At 48.4% G+C, this 19,653-nt stretch overlaps 2 protein-coding genes across 3 annotated transcripts in view; both read right to left on the bottom strand.

Moving 5' to 3' along the window:
• PKM (pyruvate kinase M1/2) overlaps positions 1-16,651 on the bottom strand; it is a 26,710-nt gene extending 10,059 nt beyond the window's left edge. For both annotated transcript variants that reach the window (XM_004758344.3, XM_004758345.3), the window contains exons 1-3: positions 16,498-16,651; positions 5,030-5,211; positions 4,371-4,462 (exon numbers count right to left, since the gene is read on the bottom strand). In XM_004758344.3, coding sequence (XP_004758401.1) covers positions 4,371-4,462; positions 5,030-5,183 — 246 coding nt within the window. In that variant the 5' untranslated portion in view covers positions 5,184-5,211; positions 16,498-16,651. The remainder of the gene's footprint in view (positions 1-4,370; positions 4,463-5,029; positions 5,212-16,497) is intronic.
• On the bottom strand, positions 5,219-19,653 carry LOC106006450 (methyl-CpG-binding domain protein 6). The gene is made up of 4 exons (XM_013059336.1): positions 19,635-19,653; positions 16,498-16,566; positions 14,006-16,357; positions 5,219-7,528 (listed from the first exon to the last, which is right to left on the bottom strand). The coding sequence occupies exons 1-3, from the start codon at positions 19,651-19,653 to the stop codon at positions 15,531-15,533; spliced, it is 915 nt and encodes a 304-aa protein (XP_012914790.1). The 3' UTR covers positions 5,219-7,528; positions 14,006-15,530.

Genomic DNA, 19,653 nt, shown 5'->3' with positions numbered 1-19,653 from the left:
CCACATCTCACATCAGGCTCAGCCATTCCCCCTCTACCTGCTCCTGTCGGTCTCCTAGGCTTCCACCCCCTTCTTCCACAGCACTCACTCACTCAAGGGCCAATCTTAGAAACTTCAGAATGCTGCCACCAAAACCCACTACAGGGATGGCATCAACACCAACACGGTTCAACATGAAAGCAGCTTGTCCTCCTTATGTTCCCTGGGACCCATTACACTCCCTCGGCAAATACAGTGGACTACTGGAGTACAGACCTTGCCCCTGGGTGTGGGTCACACTGGTCTGGCAATCAGGGTCAGATTCTGATAGATTTGGCAATTCTGAGCTTTTCCTCTATTGATCCCAACAACAATTCAAACTCCAGAGTTATTTACTTAAGCTCACAATGGCCCAAGCTAAACAAGCCACTGCTAAGGTCCCGCAGACCTGGTTTTCACAATCACTTTCTGGAGTGGCCCAGGAAGACTAAGGATGGCCTCTCTCCAAACCAACAGTCCTGACCTCCATCTTTTTCCTAAGCCATTGCCCTTTTCTCAGTTGCCACTATGATCTGACTAAAAATGGGACTCAAAGCCAAGACGTTAAGAGTTCTTCGGGGAACCAACAGGACGCTGCTGATCAGAGGCACGGAGGTCAGCACCTGTGAGCCTTGTCCTTCAGCTGGTCCAGGAGACCAGCACCTGCGAGGCAGCTAGAGGGGAGCTGGAACCAGAGTCCGAGCTCCAAGGACGGCTTGTTTTCGGGGGGCAGAGGTCCGTACTCTGAGTTACAAATATTTCTTTCTGTTGCTGGCTCACAGTAAGAACAGCACAGAATAAAACATGGAGGTAATTTTTTTCTTGAAGGAATGGGTGTTTCATGTTGTCAAATGCCCTTTCCTCAGAGCTGATGGAAGTCCTTAGAACAGACGTGAGCCCTTAATGTCACCATCATCTCCTACTGGCCACTCAGTTTCATCCCAGTATGGACTTCGTGTTCTTGAGTAAAATTTACGTGGGTATAGGGCAGGAAAGTTCTTTCAGTAGATGGCTGGATGTGGGCTGCTGAATTTTACCTTTGCTGTCTGCTTCTCTCTAAGCGAGACAGAGCATGCATGCTAACCTGCCTGCTTAGGCTACTGTCCTGGTCTCATCTTACTCTCAGGGTGTGTTGGCTTCAAAGAACATAACTTGAAAGACTTCTATACATGTGGCTCTGAAACGGCATGACAGAGGATGTAACCGCTTCTCCAAGGGGAGACAGAAGTATGCCATCCAAGTCCTCAAGGCCGGTGGTCTGAGCAGAGCTAGAGCCTACAGTCACCTTTTCAATTTCTTCAAGCTGTTAATCTATTTATACTTTCCACTTCTTGGACATTACCTTTTCTTGGAAGATAGTCAATTTCATCTCAACCTCTAGAAGTTAAAGTGTAAGTCTTTTTATGACTTTTAAACACTCTTCAAATGTATGGGAAATACTCCCTTTTCCCTCTCTTTTTATTATTTTGTGCCTCCTCATTCTTGACCAGGCTTTCCTGGAAGTTTGTTTTACAGGGGTTTTTAGTTTGTCAAATTTATTTTCTACTTCATCAAGTTATGCTTTTCCTTCATGCCTTTTAGATTATTTGGTCCCTAAGTATTTATTTCATTTACTTTCATTAAGACTTTTGCCTTCTGCTAAGTACATTTAAGTCTGTTAAGTTTTCTTTTTTCCTTTTTCTCTTTTTGGGGCGTGGGGCGGGACAGAGAGAATCCTAAGCAGACTCCACACTCAGCAGGACCCTGAGATCATGACCAGGGCCAGAATCAAGAGCCAGATGCTTAACCGACTGAGCTGCCAGGATGCCCATGCCCCTCTAAGTTTTCTTGATTACTGTTAGACTTAAAATTTCCATAAAAAAAAAAAGTTAAAAGAAAAATATATGCCTGAGAATATGAGGGAGTCTCTGTAATTTTCGTTTTATGGAACTTGAGGGGTTTTTGGTGACCTAATAAACTGTATAATCATAAGCATGTGTTTTTGTTCTTGGAGGCCATAAAGCCATCTACTGTACATGTATCGATGAGAATATTAGGTCTTACACTACTCAAATCCTCTATCCTGGCATCTCTGGGTACATCTCTGGAAGGTGTACTGGTGCTACAGTCTCCCACTATGGCGTGGTTCCGCTGGATGCAACCAAGTGGTAAGGAAGTCCATCGGTCAACACCGTCCTTGCGGAAAGTTCTAAATCTAGGTTGTCTCAAAGTCAGTATCTCTGGGACCACATGTTCAGAAGAACAAATCGTGCGCACCTGAACTGGCAGACGGGGCTAGGGACACCATGGCGGGCAAAGCCGGCAGGATATCAGATGCAGACAGTACATGTCCCTCTGACAGCGTCAGGCAGAGAAAGTAACTTCAATGCTGTTTAGAAGGTATTTAAAAATTGTCAAGAGCTGGGAAAACCTGGTACAGCCACTAGTCCGAGGAGCCTATGAAGAGCCCCGACATGAGGTCAAACTGTTTATGTTACATGATGCAGTATGAGAATTATTTCAGATGAGTTTCCAAAGCCCTGACCCCAGAGACTACTGTATCCTGGTCAAAAACTTCACACCTGCAACAAGGGCCTGGGTGTGTGTGTGTGTGTGTGTGTAGTGTGTGTGTTTTAAACCCCAATTCGATTCTGGGAATAAGAAGCAGAGATTATTATCTCCAAATGCCTCCTGTAGTCTAAAAACACCCAAATCAATACACTCTATGTTAATAAAAAAATATATAGAATAAATAAAGACTAAAAAGGGAAAATAAACACACCCAAATCCCTGGGCCAGCCCCTCCCCCCCCTCCGGCAAGTGCAGCAGACACCCCATGGCCTTTCTGTTTTGGAGCTGTGGCGGTGTTAATTTACTGGATTGGCTGGAAGAGGCCATCAAGCCTAGTTAAAGGTCAACTTCTTAAAATCTATTTCTGCTGCTTCTGCTGCACATAGGAGACCCTGGCATGGTACAGCAGCAGGGATCAATGGTGAACCAATCCCCACTGGTATCTTTAGCTCTTTCTTTGGGCTAACCTAACACTTGCAAAAATTCCTGGTAACTCCTGACAAGGACCCCGATTTTGGAAAATTACAGAATGGCAGCACAGACGTGTCTTAAGGTGCCTGAAGCACTAGCTGAGCACAGCTCCTCTAAACTTGGTCAGGCCCTCATGACATTTGGAGGCCAGACGTCTGCCAGGCCATAGGCTATTTATGAAACACAAGGTTAGGGAACCCACGAGTCTCACATTTCCAGAAGGAGAAATTCACTTCTTGGACTGTACTTTCTGAGGCTTTATTTTTAGTCTAAACTGAACACTGGTTTCCAAATGCCACAGGGCAACCCCTCACCACTTGTCTTTACAGGGTAGCATTTTCTTTATTCCGAATAGGAAGTATCAGAAGTCAAGAGAGGGGAAAGTCATGCTCATTCATTTCTTCTGTATCAATGCCAGTATGGAATCCTATGGCTTATGATGCAGCCCAGTGGGTTTTAAAAGGAACTGTCCCTCAGGGAACCTCCATTTCTCCCTCAATAGGAGTCTGGAAACAGGAGTGGGGACAGAGCATGTCCCAGGAGTTGCCACCTGGTCCCTGGACAAGTCCTCCGCCCACAGGGCAAGTCAGGTCCTACACAGCCTCAGCAGACACACTCCTCCCGGGCTGCCCGAGAAGCGTGCTGACTTCCTTTCAATGCACCTGGGAACCCCTGGGAAGAGAAAGGCCAGCTACACAGCACTGAGCAAACAGGGTATTCTGTGCTGGAGTGTCGGTACGGAGACTCACCACTGAACTCGCAGTGGTAGAAACCCCTCTCCTGGACCTGCTCAGTTTCTTGGGTCTAAACTAGGCCAGAAATCTGTCTTCAGGGTGACCTTTTGGTTCACCTCTGCAACAGGAACTGTTACAGAGACCCAGAGGTAGGTGGTGTCAAACACTGTGACCCTGGTCCCTAATAGCTTACATGGCGCTCTCCAGAAGACCCTTCCACTCTTTTCTAAGTTTCTTTATTTTCCCAGCAATCTCTATACCCAATGTGGGCCTGAACCACCACCCGAGATCGAGAGTTGCATGCTGCGCTGCCTGAGCCAGCCAGTGTCGCAACCCTGGCACTTTTGTCACCACAGGTGTGTGGGAAAACCATGGCCGAAAACCAAAGAGGTTGTCTCCGTGTAAGGAGACTTGGCCAGGTAGGATGGCAGGAGATGGGGGAAGGACAGCAGGGACAGGCCAGTGAAGAAGATCTCTGCACTAGCTCTACACCCTAGATGCTTTCTTGCCTGATTCTCTGTGGCTAAATGAACAGAGCACTGGCACCCAATTTCCTGCACGCTGCCCCAGGGGCCAAACCATCTAGCTGAGGCTCACCTCATGGGTTCCATGAGAAAAGTTCAGACGAGCCACATTCATTCCAGACTTAATCATCTCCTTCAGCATCTCCACCGATCGGGAAGCTGGGCCTTGTGAGAAAAAAATTTTAAAGGCAAAGTGTTAATTATTCAAAGGAGAAATAACACTTTTAAGTTTGAAGAGCCCTTGATAGTCTTTTCCCCTGAATTTTCCTCCTACAAATCGCTTAAGGTTCTTTCAAAAGCAGATAAAGGCTGTTACTGTGTCTTGTTCACTGTCTTGATTTAAGGGGACACTTCTATTCCAATCAAATCCTACAGGCTCCTATCTAACAAGGAAAGCCTAAATGAGACTCCGCCAACCCTCTCTACTCTCCCCCGAAAGCCTAGCCAGCTTTCCCACCACAGAATCTTGGTTGCACGGAGCATGTTGAAAAGATCTTCCCTAGATATCTGAGATGTTCCTAGAAGATGTGCTAAGGAAGACACCATCAAAATTCTGCCTTTAGCAGCAAAGAGAGAGCATGCAAATTCCTTACCTCAACTTCCCAGGACCCTAGTCCCCACAAGACTGTGTAGCATCTCGCTCAGCACCCAGGTTTACCATGTGTGTCTCTTCCGGAAAGAAAAGATCACGGCCCTATGAAGCCCTTGTTTTGGGGGGGCACAACCGCTCACCGATGGTACAGATGATGCCAGTGTTCCGGGCCGTGATGGGTGGTGAATCGATGTCCAGACGGCACATGTGTTCCAAGAACGTGTCAGCCATGGCCGCGTGCAGCTGCTGGGTCTGGATGAAGGCAGTGCCGACGTCACTGTGAGGCTTCGACATGGCTGCTGAGGTCCTGGATCCAGGGGAGCTGAAGAGGGAGAGTGATCAGTCTTAGAAGCCAGGTGGTTAATACATCCCTTGGCGCAGGAGGCTGTTTCCTGCTTACACATTAACTCAATAAGCACACTTGTGCACAAGCCACAGGGAGCCCCGCCACGCTCTGGCCGTGTGGGCACTCCTCAAGTCAGGCTGAGGGTTCACACGACCTCGAGCAAGCAGAGCGGACCTCAAAGAACAATTTAAAACCTCGTAGCCAATGCAGTACTTCCCAAGTATCCACTGTAAGCAGACCTCCCTTACGATGGGCTACTACCCACCTTGACAGTTTTCCTGTTAATCCTAATAACATTTCACAGCCACTACCTCCAAATCACAGGCACTGCCTCCAAAGAAAGTTGTAACCAATCTTCCAGTGAAATAACCAGTAATATAAAAACAGACTCCTTCTTTAGTATCTTGGCAAATACAGATTTTTGTAGGAGAAGCTATCCCAAAGCTATAAATGTCTGTTATAGGGCAGGGCATCCACACTGGTTTTTAACAATTCCCACCCAAACTCAGAAGTTACCTTCCTGGTTGCAAAGGTAACACCATCCAGGCAGTCCTCTGAGCTCTGGAAGACGAGATTTTCACTAACCCGGAACACTATCTACATTCATTCCTCAACTCAGTGTGGTAGGGGAGCAGGTTCCAGGTCCCTGACAGACAGTAAAAACCAGTCCTTGGACAGGAAGCAAAGATGATCCAAAACCCTGTGTGCACAATCTTTTGCCCCAGGAGTCTGTACCTAAAAACGACAATTACCTTTGGTCCACAGGACTTCAGGACCTGCAAAGCAATTTGCATAAACCAGAGATACCCCCACTGGCACTGGTCTGGTTCTGAAAACATTACTGCTACTTTCACAGGATGGTTATAGCATGAGGAAATTAAGACGGCTTGCCAAATCCTCTTCCCAACTGATTTTCTATTTTCTGATACACCATCCGAATTCCCCTTCAGCCCAGTACACTGCAAAGACTATCTGTTTCAGGTAATTAACCAAGCCAGGTCACAATCCTGACAGCTGGTCCCGACCTTTGACTTCTTCATTACTGACTAACAACTAAACTCACTCAGCCAGTTAGTAAGCTGATTACAAAGACCTAAAGAAGCTTCCAGGCAATGACTGAAGAACCATCAGGTAAGGATGTTGAGTGTGAAACTCCTCATCACAAGGCTGTCCCTTCCTCCAGCTCTCCTCCGACCAAGGGCTACTCCTCACACCCTTGAGCCTGAAGGCTTCAGCCCAGGCTCCAGAACAAGCCCCTCCTCAGCCCTGTCCCAGCTCCTACTAAACCTCAGGGCTCTAAATCAAGGCACCCCACATATATCACTTTTACTCTTTCTCCTCCTGTCCTTGACTTTGTGGCTTCTTGGGGTAGCTCAGATACAGCAAGCATCTCAACCCGTCTCTGCTACCTTCAAGAATTCTGATTAAAAGCCCAAGAAACTCTGTGACCAGCTGTGGGCAAACCTTCTGTCAGCTACTGAGTCCTGAGCTACAAAAGCTAAAACTTTAAAAAATAGGGACATAAGATCCTGGCCAACTAGTCCACATGCCAAATGCACTGTTCCTTTCAGTGTGCACTTCCTGACTCCCTAATACACACCGGGCACTAAATCGAAAACGTCTGAAGGTCCTCTCCTCCGTGACCTATTAGGTTTCATATCTTTTAGCACCTAGTCCTTGGAAGTATTCCAGGGTCTGCTGAATGACCAGTATCTCAATGCCTTGTGGTCAAAATCAAAGCGATACCGCCCTTCTCCCCTTCCCCACATCTGAAGCACTCAGGAACTCCTAAAGGGACTGCCTCGAAGGCCAGGGTTCCTTTATCGAGTGCCCTCCGAGCACGAGCACAGGGTGGGGCTTAGGTGCCTCTGGCTGTTAAGGGAACATGACTGGAGAGATGGCAGCAGGGGGCACGCCCAGCCAACTGGAACACAAAGGCCTCCTGTGGCCTCCAAGTGGAGTTGTCATCCAGCCTGAGGACTGTTATCGTGAACAAAGTAAGATCTGAATGAGTGGGTTAGAGTAGCTAAACCCCAATCTTCTTAAAAATCACCAGCTGCCAAAACCAAAAACACAAAAACAAAAAACAAAACAAAATCATCCGCTGCCTCTAGACCTGAGACCTGAGGGTTTCCTTGCAGAGACCTGGCTGGGGCCACAGGTTACTGGGTCATACCTTGTGTTCTCGGGGCTTGGGCTTCCGGTGACATAATGCTCTTTTTTGGGCTCAGGGTGCCTCCTTGGCCCCACTTGCAAAGACCGCTCGGAGCTGAGTAAGGTTTGCTCTGTAGAGCTGTACAAGGATCAAGGTAGAAGCTGAGTATAACTGAAGTTCTTTGGGGTAATGGAAATATTACCTTATTAACCAGGTAACTGGGTGGTAGCTGCTCCTGGAGATTCAGCTAGGTTAGAGAAAAACACACAGATACTCCCAAGGAAATACCAAGAACCTGGTCATGGATATTTGCAGGTAAGTTCTTACTGTCTTCTCTATGATGCTTATCTCCCCCCAAATACCCAGATTATCTTCCCTCTAAATTCTCTTTAAGTCTGTGGCTTACTAACATTTCACTATTCTATTTAAGAACCTAGTCATGGGATGCCTGGGTGGCTCAGTCAGTTAAGCGCCTGCCTTAGGATCAAGTCATCATCACAGGGTCCTGGGATCAAGTCCTGCATTGGGCTCCTTGCTCAGTGGGGAGCCTGCTTCCCCCTCCTGCCTGCTGCTCCCCCTGCTTATGTACTCTGACAAATAAAATCTTAAAAAAAAAAAAACAAAAACAAACAAACAAACAAAACCCACAAAAACAAAACCTGGTCCTTCCTGGGTTTTTGAGAGAAGGGATACTAAATTAAAGATACATAAAAGACTGAAGTGTATCTATGCAAATAGTAACAGCTTGTCATCCGGAAGGGAGGATTACAGCAAATTTTTTTCTTCCCTTTACTAATAAATTTACTGACATGAAATACTTTCTTATTATGAAAAATCACAGGGCGCCTGTGTGGCTCAGTGGGTTAAAGCCTCTGCCTTCAGCTCAGGTCATGATTCCAGGGTCCCAGAATCAAGTCCCACATCGGGCTCCCTGCTCAGTGGGGAGCCTGCTCCCCCCCCACTCTCTCTGCCTACTTGTGATCTCTATCAAATAAATAAATAAACAGGGGTGCCTGGGTGGTTCAGTGGGTTAAAGCCTCTGCCTTCAGCTCAGGTCATGATCCTGGGATCGAGCCCCTCATCGGGCTCTCTGCAAAGCAGGGAGTCTGTTTCCCTTCCTCTCTCTCTGCCTGCCTCTCTGTCTACTTGTGTCTCTGTCTGTCAAATAAATAAATAAAATATTTAAAATAAATAATCTTTTAAAAAAAAATCACAAACGCACCTTTTCTGAAATGAAATATTTGCAAGTTTCCTAGTAAAAGTGTTGGAATTAAAACAAAAGTGAAGCCTCCAGTTTCATTATCAACCATTACTCTACACACTTCAGGAATACTCTGTTTAAATGTGGCAGAGGTCAGATAACACATCTCAGGCCCTAGATCACAAATGCATTGCCAGACCGTTCCACTGGCTTAAGAAAGCCAACCTCGATGCATTCAGAACCTCAAAGAGAAAAAAAAAAGTTAATATAGTCCGTAAGACAATTCTATGCCAAAAGCCTATTAGTTCCACACCCAAATCCAGCAAACTTGTTTTCCTGTTTAGTCTGTCCTCAAGCTTCACAGCAAAATCTTTATGACAAGGATGTTCTGGTACAGAAGGGCAGACTCCAAGGACAGGAGATGCCATTAGCAGATACAATTATACGGCACACAAACAATAACTCTATTTTACCACCTCAAATGAAATCTGAGGTGTTGCAAGCTCTGAGTTTTTGTCCACCTTGCCCATGAAATGCAAAAAATAGCAAATGAAAAAATTATTTGGCGTTTGAGTGGATTTCCACACCAGCAATTAAAAAGAAAAGAAAAAAAAAAAAAAAGAAATAAAAAGCATGCTTGTCCTGACTCCTACGAAATCTCAACAGGCCCTCAAAGACCTCTACCAAACCAGAGAACTCAGGTCTCGTCCCCAGGGATTGACTGGTCTCCTGACTCAGGCTGCGCCCTGGAGCCTCCCTTGCTGAAAAGGTCAGCACTCTGCTGCCTGTCTCCCGGGTGTTCCAGAAGCCTCTTCCTCCTGAACACCAGGTGCCCATCCTGCCAACCACCTAACTCTGGTTCTTCCTCAAACACCGTGGGACTCTCCCCTGGCCCCAGGGCAGCAGCCCAAGCCGTGGTTTCTCAGGGTGGGCCTATGGGAAGAGCTCCCCGCCCTCGTGCTGGTCATGTGGACAGCAGCCTGCCAGGACATGCAGCCCAGCCTGTGTCCGACTTGCTATTGCATCCTCCTCCCCGGGAGGCACAGACATGCACAGCCAACCTCCAGCCAGCAGTGGAGACCCGGCGTATCCACTGATGCTGGCAAATGCTGGGCCCAGGTACGGGAACCTTATTCTTGAGCCTGAGCCCCTGCAGTAGAATCTTCCTCAGAGCCATTTCTCCTCTGTGAGAAACGAGACACCATGAGAGGCCTTAGTGTAGACCTAGAGAAGGGGGTAGGCACAGTCACGCCTCAGCTCCATGTGTACCTGGTCCCACCTTTCTGTTCTCTAAAACTAGGGCGTCCTCCATGCCAGACACAATTCTTTGGCCACACTCCAGAAACCAAAGTGGAAGGGATCATATAAAAAAAAGACAACATGCTGCTTCTCAGAGCCAGTACTGTTGGCAAGTTGTGCTGGAAAGATTCACGCTTCACTCCACCAATTCTTTCACAAAGGCCCAAATCATTCTGCCCTAGTAAACCAGCCTGGCCCAGAGCCTGTATGAGCGTTAAGGCAGTTTTTAATCAGACTGCTCTGATGCCGACCTCACCATACACAGCTACCCCATCACGATGGCACCCGACGTCCCCAATTGTGTTCCTTGTTCTGTCATCAATGTGCTAGCTACACCTCCAAGTCTCCAAGCCAGCACAAGGAAGGCCTTTCAATTCCCTAATCTTTAGAACAGACGAAGTGTTCAGGCCAGCCTGCTCTCAGGAGTTCCGAGATGAGAAAGCAACAGAATTCCCAAGACAGGCCCTCATCTATGACAAGAAGATCAACATGGGTGCTGGGTCACCGAAAGAACCTAGTGAAGTCTGCACCAAACAGCTGTCTGTCCTGATCTACAGTTAGAGTAATGCTACCGTGCATTTGCATATGGAGCAGGGTATAGAGGAGAATCAATTTTTAGCTGTGGTCCCTTCTACCCTCAGCAGGCTCGATAACAGACAGCAAAGTCTAGCTTACCTGGTTACATAAAACAAATGAGCCCACGCACAGGTTCAGGTAAAATTCCCTTCCTTTATTTATTCAGGGCTAAACCTAAGGGACTTCAACTTTGTAAGTAGGAACCTCAGGTCCTGTTTCAAACTAGAGTATGACTAGGACACAGAAGTGGATACAAAATGGCCCCACCCCCACAAAGGACCACTCAGCTCCAGGGCAAGAAGTCCCACCTCAGAGAACCTTCAGATGTCCTTGCTTGACCACAGATGCTCAGAGCAGAGAACTGGTTTCAGTCTGAAGGAGGAAGTCTAGATGAAGCTCTTGTTGCCCTGTGTTATGACGCCTCCTTACAAGGCTTAACATAATGAGACAGTGTTTTCAGGCAGGATGTTCATACTCTGGAAACGGCAGGGACCAGGGAGTCTGTAGTTTAGGGCCCTTCAAAGTCAGGTACGAGGATCAGTGACAGCCTCTGCAAGGTGAGGCCATCTCACCCAGCATTTATAGGAGGAGCTGTCCGCATCCCAACTAGAGGGAGAGGAAGGGGGGATGAGGGAGGAAGGGCCAAGCCAGCTCTCCAAGAACAATGACCTAGTTTGTCTGACTGGTCTTCCTACAGTGACCTTCACAGGTCTGCTTCTTAAAGATTCCTTTTTTTTTTTTTAATTTATTTAGTCAGAGAGAGAGAGCGAGAGCGAGCACAGGCAGACAGAGTGGCAGGCAGAGTCAGAGGGAGAAGCAGGCTCCCCGTGGAGCAAGGAGCCCGATGTGGGACTCGATCCCAGGACGCCGGGATCATGACCTGAGCCGAAGGCAGCTGCTTAACCAACTGAGCCACCCAGGCGTCCCCACAGGTCTGCTTCTATTTTACTTTCAACTAGAGGGGAAAAAGAAAGAGAAAGAAAGAAAAAAAGAAAGAATTTCTACCTGTATTTCTACCACTCAGAGGTGACCACTAGCATTCAGCCAGCATTCCTTCAGACTTAAAAAAACCAACCAACCAACCAAGACCATTACAATTTTGTAGTTGATTTTCCCCTCCATTCCCAGGCCTCTCAAACCCTTTCCACAGCCCATCCCGAACTTTGACACCCAACCACTGTCAAGAATTTTGTATCCTTCTAATCTAAGTTATCTATATCTATACCGACCCCTAGAATATTGTTTTCCTAAAATGCCCTAAGTAAAAATAAAATAAAATAAAATAAAATGCCCTAAGTAGAATACTGTACAAGTAAACCTCTTGCTTTCTTCTGCACACTTGAGACCCCTCCAGTGGGTATGTAGTCCTAGTTAACTCGTGTGCACTGCTATCCTGGCCCATTGCATGACCACATTAATTTACGTGTTCCCTTACAGGTTGGCCATCTGCCCCCCATTAAGTCAATTTTTCCCCTATGAATCAACACAGTAACAACTCTCCTAGTATATGGCTCCTTGTGCAAGTGTGAGCTTCTATATATATATCCGTTAATGGAATTCTTTAGTCACATGTTTACTTTCTATTTTACTAAATATCGCCAAATTGCTCTCTAAAGTGGTTCTGTCCACTTACAACCAACCAGGACCAGTTCTGGCCTTCTCACACCTCTACCAACATTCAATATTGTCAAGAGCTTTAAAATGTTCACCCTCCTAAAAGGCGGTATTTAGTCATCTGCTTTCTAGTGCAGTAAAAAAGAGGGATACCAGATTATCAAGTCTCTACTTCCCTACCTCTAACTACATCAAAACTCCCAGGGCTACTGCAAACTATACCATGACTGGGTAACCCTTTTGCACTCATTGCTGCAAACATGGAAGACACCAGTTGTCTAAAGTTCAATAAATACTAGCTAGCTGTAGGTTGATTTCAAAGGCTTGGAAGGAAGAGGCTCCTTTCCAGAGACTTTTCAGACTGGATCAGCTAAGCTGGCACTATCATAGCTGGTCGTAGCATCTCCCCCGACTAGGGCCCCTGCCTAACGTTCCAAACATAGCTTGCTGGCGTCAGGAAAGAGAGGCTTAGAGCTCCCCAGGAGCTTTGCCTATGGACAGAAGTCGGGGAGGTCTGTCTCAGAGGCCGCCGGAGGAACTGCAGCCTAGCTCACCCTCCTACGTGCAGACAGGCACAAACCACTGCAGGGGGGGGGCGCCACACCACTTGGTGGCCCCCGCCAACCTCCCCTGCGGAGCTCTCCTGGCAGAAGGCTGAAAGGCCCACCAGATGTTGCACACCACCATCCCCTCCACACCCTGGCTCACCTCCCCCGAAACAGCTCCTTTAACAAAAGCCCCAAACAATCACACTATTCATTTATCTAGTCTAAGGCTGGCTCTTAGACCCAAGTCCCCAGAAAGTGTGCTAATATTAAGAACAGTCTTCCTTGAGCTCTATTCCTAGCTGTCCCAGAATTGAGGTTTAAAGTGATGACTCACGGTCCTAGAGGACTTTTTAAAAACTTTTTTCTTTTTTAAAGTAATCTCCATGGGGCTCAAACTCACGACCCCAGTCAACAGTTGCATGCTTTACCGACTGAGCCAGCCAGGCGCCCCTCCTCTAAGACCTCTTAGCCAGGAAATCATTTCTGTACCTCTCAACATCCTCATATGGGCGACTCACCCTTGCAGTGTGCCAGCTAATTGAGATTTGACTGTGGACGTTTGGAATGATTCAGAAATAAAATGTCAAATGAGTCATTTTCCCCCTACCTTGAGCTCAGTCTTCACTCTTGGTGAAAATAACACATCCTGACATGCCTTCATACAAGCTGAAGCAAAGTAAATTACAACCAGGGTAGTGTGAGTTGATAATGCAAGAGCTGCGTTTTTTGTACTTCCTAGCTGGTAAGGCACTTCCTCATTTCTTCTATTGCCTCAACATTAAGAAACACGCAGCTTTAAGAAATAAAATGGCTTTTCCTGTGAACCACCCCCCCTTAAAACAATCAAGGCACAAAAGCAACTCCTACGAGGTGCTAGCTGTTTGTGGAGTCCCAGCTACCAAATCTGTCAAGTCACTGGCAAATTATTAGAGACCCGATAACGCTTTTTGTTAAACTATAAATTTAAGCACTCCTAATGCAGTCCTTAAAATGGGAGCAGCTATACCAAGGCAGGAAGAGAGACTCATGTCCACTGATTTTGACTCAAGTCCAGTAACTCAGAAAGGAGTTTAAAGACTTTTTTTCAGTCATTGTTATTCATGACCATGACAGCTCTCCCCAAAGCCCCCCCACCCCCCAACACAAGCCTCAGGAATGCAGGTGCGTGGACTACACGGCCTGGGCATGGGGTTCGGGGTTCTGCCACACTGTGTCTAAGCTCAGGGCAGTAGAGAGAGCTGGGGCACCTCGACAACCATTTTCACTTAACTGAAACCATTTTTAACTTGGGGAAAATGCATGCTTCACTATTTGACTCACTAAACGGAGAAGGGACTTTTCAAACCTGTGAAGACCACAGTGCAGTTTCCCACTCACCCAATGAAGAGAATTCTCTCAAAAGCAGATAAGTTGAAAGGCTGAGTCATCTTCCTCTCAGAGGCACCCCCCCTTTCCCCCACCTGGTGATGGGTTACATACCCTTCCCCTCAGGATACCTTCCCCACTGCATTTCCCAACAGCATCTCTGGGCAACAGGAGAGTAAATTATTTGCTAACAATGCCACAGAGCAGGAGTCCTGACCTAGGGTATCCTCTGTAGCCCAGGGAGTGGCCACACCCTCAGTCCTGCCAACAGGATGCTACTGTCTCTGCCTCCAATCCTAACCTCACACTTATCACCTGGCTAAGCAAATCCTTAAACTCCACCTGGAGCAGGTGGGGACAGCGTTTACAGATCTGAGTTTGGGAGTTGCAAGTTTGTTTCTACTCTCACAGCCCAACACCCAAGTGCTGGAATTCTGCCCCTCTTTGTCTATAGGACCTGATGCTCAGGAGACCAAAGTGCTGCTGTATCAAGTAGAGAGCTGCAAGGTAACATTATTAGTTACTCTGTAAACACTCTACCAGGATCCCTTAAGGGATTGGTTTCCAGGAGATGTCTGGTATTTAGAAACCTGACTAAATAGTTAATCCCAAAATTAACTCTTGAGTGTGTCTGGGGATGGCATGGAGAAGATAAGCCCTCATGCTCCATTACAGTTCAAGTAATTGTGCTCAGTGACCAAAGAACACACCTGGAGCCATTTCTTCTGGATATCTCACTAGAGATTTGGCAGTGCAGTGCACAGAGTTTTCAACATATATACTTAAGCTAAGTGTATAGTAACCAATCCTTTTAACAATCCGGAAGAAAATGTTATTCCCAGTTCAGACATGGGAAACGGAGGTCCTGGGGAGGCATTCCCTCCACCATTCCTATATGTTAATGAGTCAAACCGGATTCTAAAAGCCTATTCACTTCCCAATGCTTCTGACCATCATGCCTTGACCTTAGCTATCAGACTCACATGTACAGGAGAGGATCAATGTCTGGGTTTGAAGAACACGGATAAAAAGCCAAGGAATGCTTTTTCATGACTGGACTTTTAAACAAGCTTCACATTGGAAGGTACTCTCCTGCTTCAAACCCGGGGTGTGATGCCACTTTGTGTGGCCTTTCTCCACCACCTTCCTTCCCTCACCCAACAGGAAGCGGTCCCTGCCTCGGAGCACTTACCACTGGTAACTTTTATGTTAGTTCTCTAATGACACTGTTGAATGTTGTGGGCTGTGACATTTCTAGTCAAGCCCTCTCCCCAAACAGCTTAGCACACAGAGATTTTATGGCGTGAACGCGGTGCGTGGCGCCAAGCTCCGGGCATAATTCTGCCTATAACCTGCTCCCACCCACCCGAGACCTCAGTGGTCTGCGATCCCGGAGCCTATGTTCAGCGAGCTGAGGCTGCACTGGTCCTCCGGAGGGCGGGGCAGGGCGGGTTCCGGGCCGGGTCGTGCAGGCCCGCGGCGCCGGGAGGGAGCCCCGCGACCCCTTCGGGGCCAGTGCAGCGAATCCCGGGAGGCCTCAAGCAGGAATGCGCCACAGGACAACCCCCCTTTCCTCCGTGCAGCGGGAAGGCCGAGGGTTACGTAATCTTCCAGCTGCGCCCGGGGCCGCCACTACATCCCTCGGCCGCACGGGAGCCGGCCCTGCCCATCCGCACACCGCGGCGATTCGGGCGATGAGTGCCGGATGCGGGCCCGGGGCTCCAGGACCCACATGCTGCAGAGACCCGGGAGGCGGGGGGTGCAGGCGGACGTGACCAGGACGGAGGGGAGGGGCGAAGACCCGGACGGAACGAATCAGAGAGCCGAGGAGAGGGATGCGGAGGAGCGGACGTGACCAGAATGGAGGGAGGAGGGGCAGAAGCAGAGCATGAATGGGGGAAGGGGTAAGCATGAGGGGGACAAGGACGCGGGAAGAGCACACGACGCTGAATGGAGGCGGCACGGGGGAAGGGAGCTGGGGACCGGATTTCGAGGGGGAGTTTACAAGGAAAGCATCAGAATGAGGAGGACATGGCCAGGGTGAAGACGGGGAGGAGGAATGGTATTGCTGAAGGGGGGAAGGAGAACAGAGGAGTGGGGAGTGGAGGGAGGAGAGGAAGGAACCCGATGAGGAGGGAATACTGAAAGGAAGGCGATGATGAAAGGAAGGCGATGATGAAAGGAAGGAGATGATGAAAGGAAGGCGATGATGGAAGCAGATCGAGAAGGAGTCGGGGATGGGGCGGGAATGGGGGTAAGCACTGCGGCAGGAGAGGGCCGGCTTTGGAAGAAACAGGAGCTGGGGGTCTGGGGGCTCTGAGGAGCAGGCCCTAGGCGCGAGCTGCCTTTCTCCTCTCTCCCGACCTCAGCCGGGTGCAAGATGCCCGGCAGCCTGCGCCGCACCGGGTGTGGGTGTCTTGAATGCACAGGCGGCCGGGATTCCGCACTGGCTGGGCGCACGGAGCCCAGGTGGGGACGGATGGCCCGGCCTCTGCCCCGCTCACCTCCGGCGCGGTCCCGCTCGAGCTGCACTGCCACCGTACAGAGAAGTAGAAGCTCGCGACGCCCCTCCGCTGTGCGAGAATCGGCCGCCGAGCCCCAAGGTTATCCCGGCTGCGGCCGCCGCAATCCCTCCGCCGCCCCGCCCCGCACCCAATCCTGGCTCCGGGCTCGCTGGGCCCCGCCCCTCCGCGTCCTCGCTAGGCGCAGTCACCTTCAGGAGGAAGTGCCGTGGAGCTCAACGCGCCTTCAGGTTGCCCTTTGGGAAGGACTATATTCCGTGGCGGAAGGACACATTATGGAAAATCGCAGCCTTGACACTGTGCGCGGACCAATGGGGAAGTGGCTAGGCGGCAAGACCCGCCCCGGGAGCCCCGGAGACCTCCCTCCCAGTCCCGCAGGCGCCGGGGCCGCCACCTGTTGCTGCCAACCTAGGAGTGCTGGACGAGGCCTCTTCTCTTGACCCTAGGCCCAGCCTGCCCTAGCTGTCCTGACCTAACCGGGCAGTGCCCAGATTTATGGATCTCCGGCGGCATTCCCCCAGCCCCGTCCCGCGACTCCCCATCCCTTCGGGTGCCCGCCCCGGCACACACCTCGGAAACTAGGTCGCACAGGAAGTTAGGGACCCCGAGTTGGGATCAGAAGGTAGGGAGAGATGGAGACTCGTGCGATGGTTGAAGGTCGCCTTCAGAAGGGCTCCAGCATTGCGGGGGGGGGGGGATTATGGAGGGTGGAGTGTGCATGAAGCGGGAGCGCGAGGTCTTTTTACTCTTAGGGCTAGAACAAGGAAGGACAAGTTGGGGCCTGGTGTATACTTTAGTTGGGGCTGGAATCCTGCAGAGCATGCCTGAGAGTAGAAAGTGAATAGAAGGTATTAATATAGAAGGTATTAATATTAGCGCAGAACTATCAGGAAATTTATGTCATTACATACCGTTACATATCGTTACAACCGATGATCTGCAGGACTAGGCACTTTTGTTTTCAACCTTATGTATTTAAATCAATATCGATAGAGCTTTTATTTTTCTCCAAAGTATTTTCCGATTCCTAGTGATTGGTAAACAACCAGTGATTACAGCCGTTATCAATGAAGCAGCTGTTAACTCTTGCCTTCCTTAAGCCAAGTTTTGAGAACAGATACAATGTTGCCTCATTAAAAATCGTTAAGACTGTTCTTTTAGGGTCTTTCCTTTTCCTGGAAGACCAATGGGTGTGACCTGCTAGGCAGACAGCAGCCTTGCAGATGAATCACAGGTCTTTCATTCTTTCCTGTTAGTTCAGATAAGATAGCACCTGAAAGTGACAGCCTAAGAATAAGTTTGTTTGCCATAGAATCCTTCCATTTCTTCTGGAAGCTTTTTTTTTTGTCCCCTTAGTTGTAGATAGGAAATTGGTTGGCCCTGAGCTAAAGATAAACTTAAAAAAGTGCTGGATAACACCTGGACGATGTTGCATTTAAGTTCTAAGTCTAGATATAGTCGCAAGATTGAAATGCACATGTATTAAACAGCATAAAAAATGCTGTTTTTTATGAAATTCTAGCAGAGACTAATCCAGCATATCCTTGCTCACATTTAGATGCACAGTGAAAATCTGTTACATGGAGTTTAAGGTGACTGTCATTGTTTTGCTGAAAAGCAGTATAATATACCAGAAAGTTTGGATTCCATCTTAGTTCTAATTCTACTCACTAGCTCTCTGACCAGTTCCTTAAATGTAAATTGAAGACAATTCCTGCTTCACAGAATGGGATTTGATCAGATGATGTATGTGAATGAGTACTGTACAGTGCTAAGCAGGCTTCCCCCTTTTTGGGAGATGACTTTGTGGAGTATGGTCCTCTTGACTAGTGCCAGAACATTCTTCTGAATTCAAGTAACTGCCCTCTCTCGGTCATCCTGAATCTCCGCTCCTTTGACCCAGCAACAAGTGACCCCAAGGTTACCTGAACCTGGGGGGAAGCTGAGGCAGAATACAAACCAGCCCCCAAGAGGCTCCTCCCCTACAGCCAATCCTTCAGCTGTGCTCTGACCTGCCAGGATGGGAGGGGAAGCTGCTAGATTCACCGGACTGGGTAAGAGTTAGGGTACAGATTGCTGTACTACCTGTTTGGATTCATGGCCACAGAACCACAGAATCTGGCATCAAATGGTCTAATTCTTGAAAGTCATTTGGAGTCCCTGATGGGGTAAGTGTGTCAGCAAATGGTACTGGACCCAAACCCCTGGGGTCCAAAGATGAGCTTTGGCCCTGGTGAAGAGGATGAAGTTTACAGGCCTTATCATTACATGACCTCTGGGCCTCTGAAATGGCGGTGTTATTTCTCCTGAAGGCCAATACAGATTTCCAGGGCAGTCCACTGGCTCTGAATGTCAGATTTAAAGCAGAAGTGCTTGTAACTTTGGACTTTATATGCCCTTTCCAGAGCCAGACAAGTAGATGTAATTTATTCTGTGCCTTCCTTCAGACTCCTAAGAGCTCTTCAAGCTCACCATGGTGGCACAAAATCTTAATTCCAGAGCTCCTCCACAGAAAAATCCTGGAAGAGAAAGTTGGGCTTTTCAATTTGGGAATAATGAGAGGACAAGTTCTCTGGGAAGGGGAAGGCTTCGTGTAGGAAGAGACATGGAAGGTTGGTTAGGATAGAGATGGGTATGGGAAGGCCATTCCAGGGCATAGGAAAGGTAAAGAATGTTTTCTGAATGCAACTGTGTGTGTCTAGGTCCCTTCTGAGGAAATGCCTCATTAGCACTTAGAAGCAGGAGGGAAGCTTGAGGAGTCCATGTTCATTCCAGTGGAAGTACTGCCTCAGCCAAAGCGACCCTGTCAGCCTATGTGAGCCACTGCAAGTTTTTCTCTAGCTCTTAACTGTTAGGGCTCACAGGACAAAGTCTCCCTAAAGTACTTTAATCCTATCTACCACGCCAATCCCATGGAGGCCCAGTGCTCTTTTTCCCTACAAATAGAGCCATAGCTAGATTGGCTAAGATGCAAGTGGAATTGTAAGCAGACACTATCCCCCCAAAGTAACTGAGATTTGGAAGACCAAGAAAGGCATTGGTGAAGGATGGATTAAGTGACCCTTCACCAGGAATTCCTCCTGCTGCAATTCAGTCAAACTTTTTCCTTGGCACCATACCTACAGTCTTCATCTCCAT

The sequence above is a fragment of the Mustela putorius genome, unplaced genomic scaffold (genome assembly GCF_011764305.1).
Source record: "Mustela putorius furo isolate JIRA1106 unplaced genomic scaffold, ASM1176430v1.1 tig00003972_pilon_pilon_pilon, whole genome shotgun sequence".
Taxonomy (NCBI): domain Eukaryota; kingdom Metazoa; phylum Chordata; class Mammalia; order Carnivora; family Mustelidae; genus Mustela; species Mustela putorius.
This window is presented reverse-complemented; position numbering and strand designations above follow the sequence as displayed.

What these genes read in the sequence shown, in the direction of transcription:
- LOC106006450 (XM_013059336.1), bottom strand. An exon ending in CGAGCGGGACCGCGCCGGAG is followed by an intron (nt 16,358 to 16,497) that starts GTGAGCGGGGCA and finishes CACCCGGCTGAG; the next exon opens with GTCGGGAGAGAGGAGAAAGG.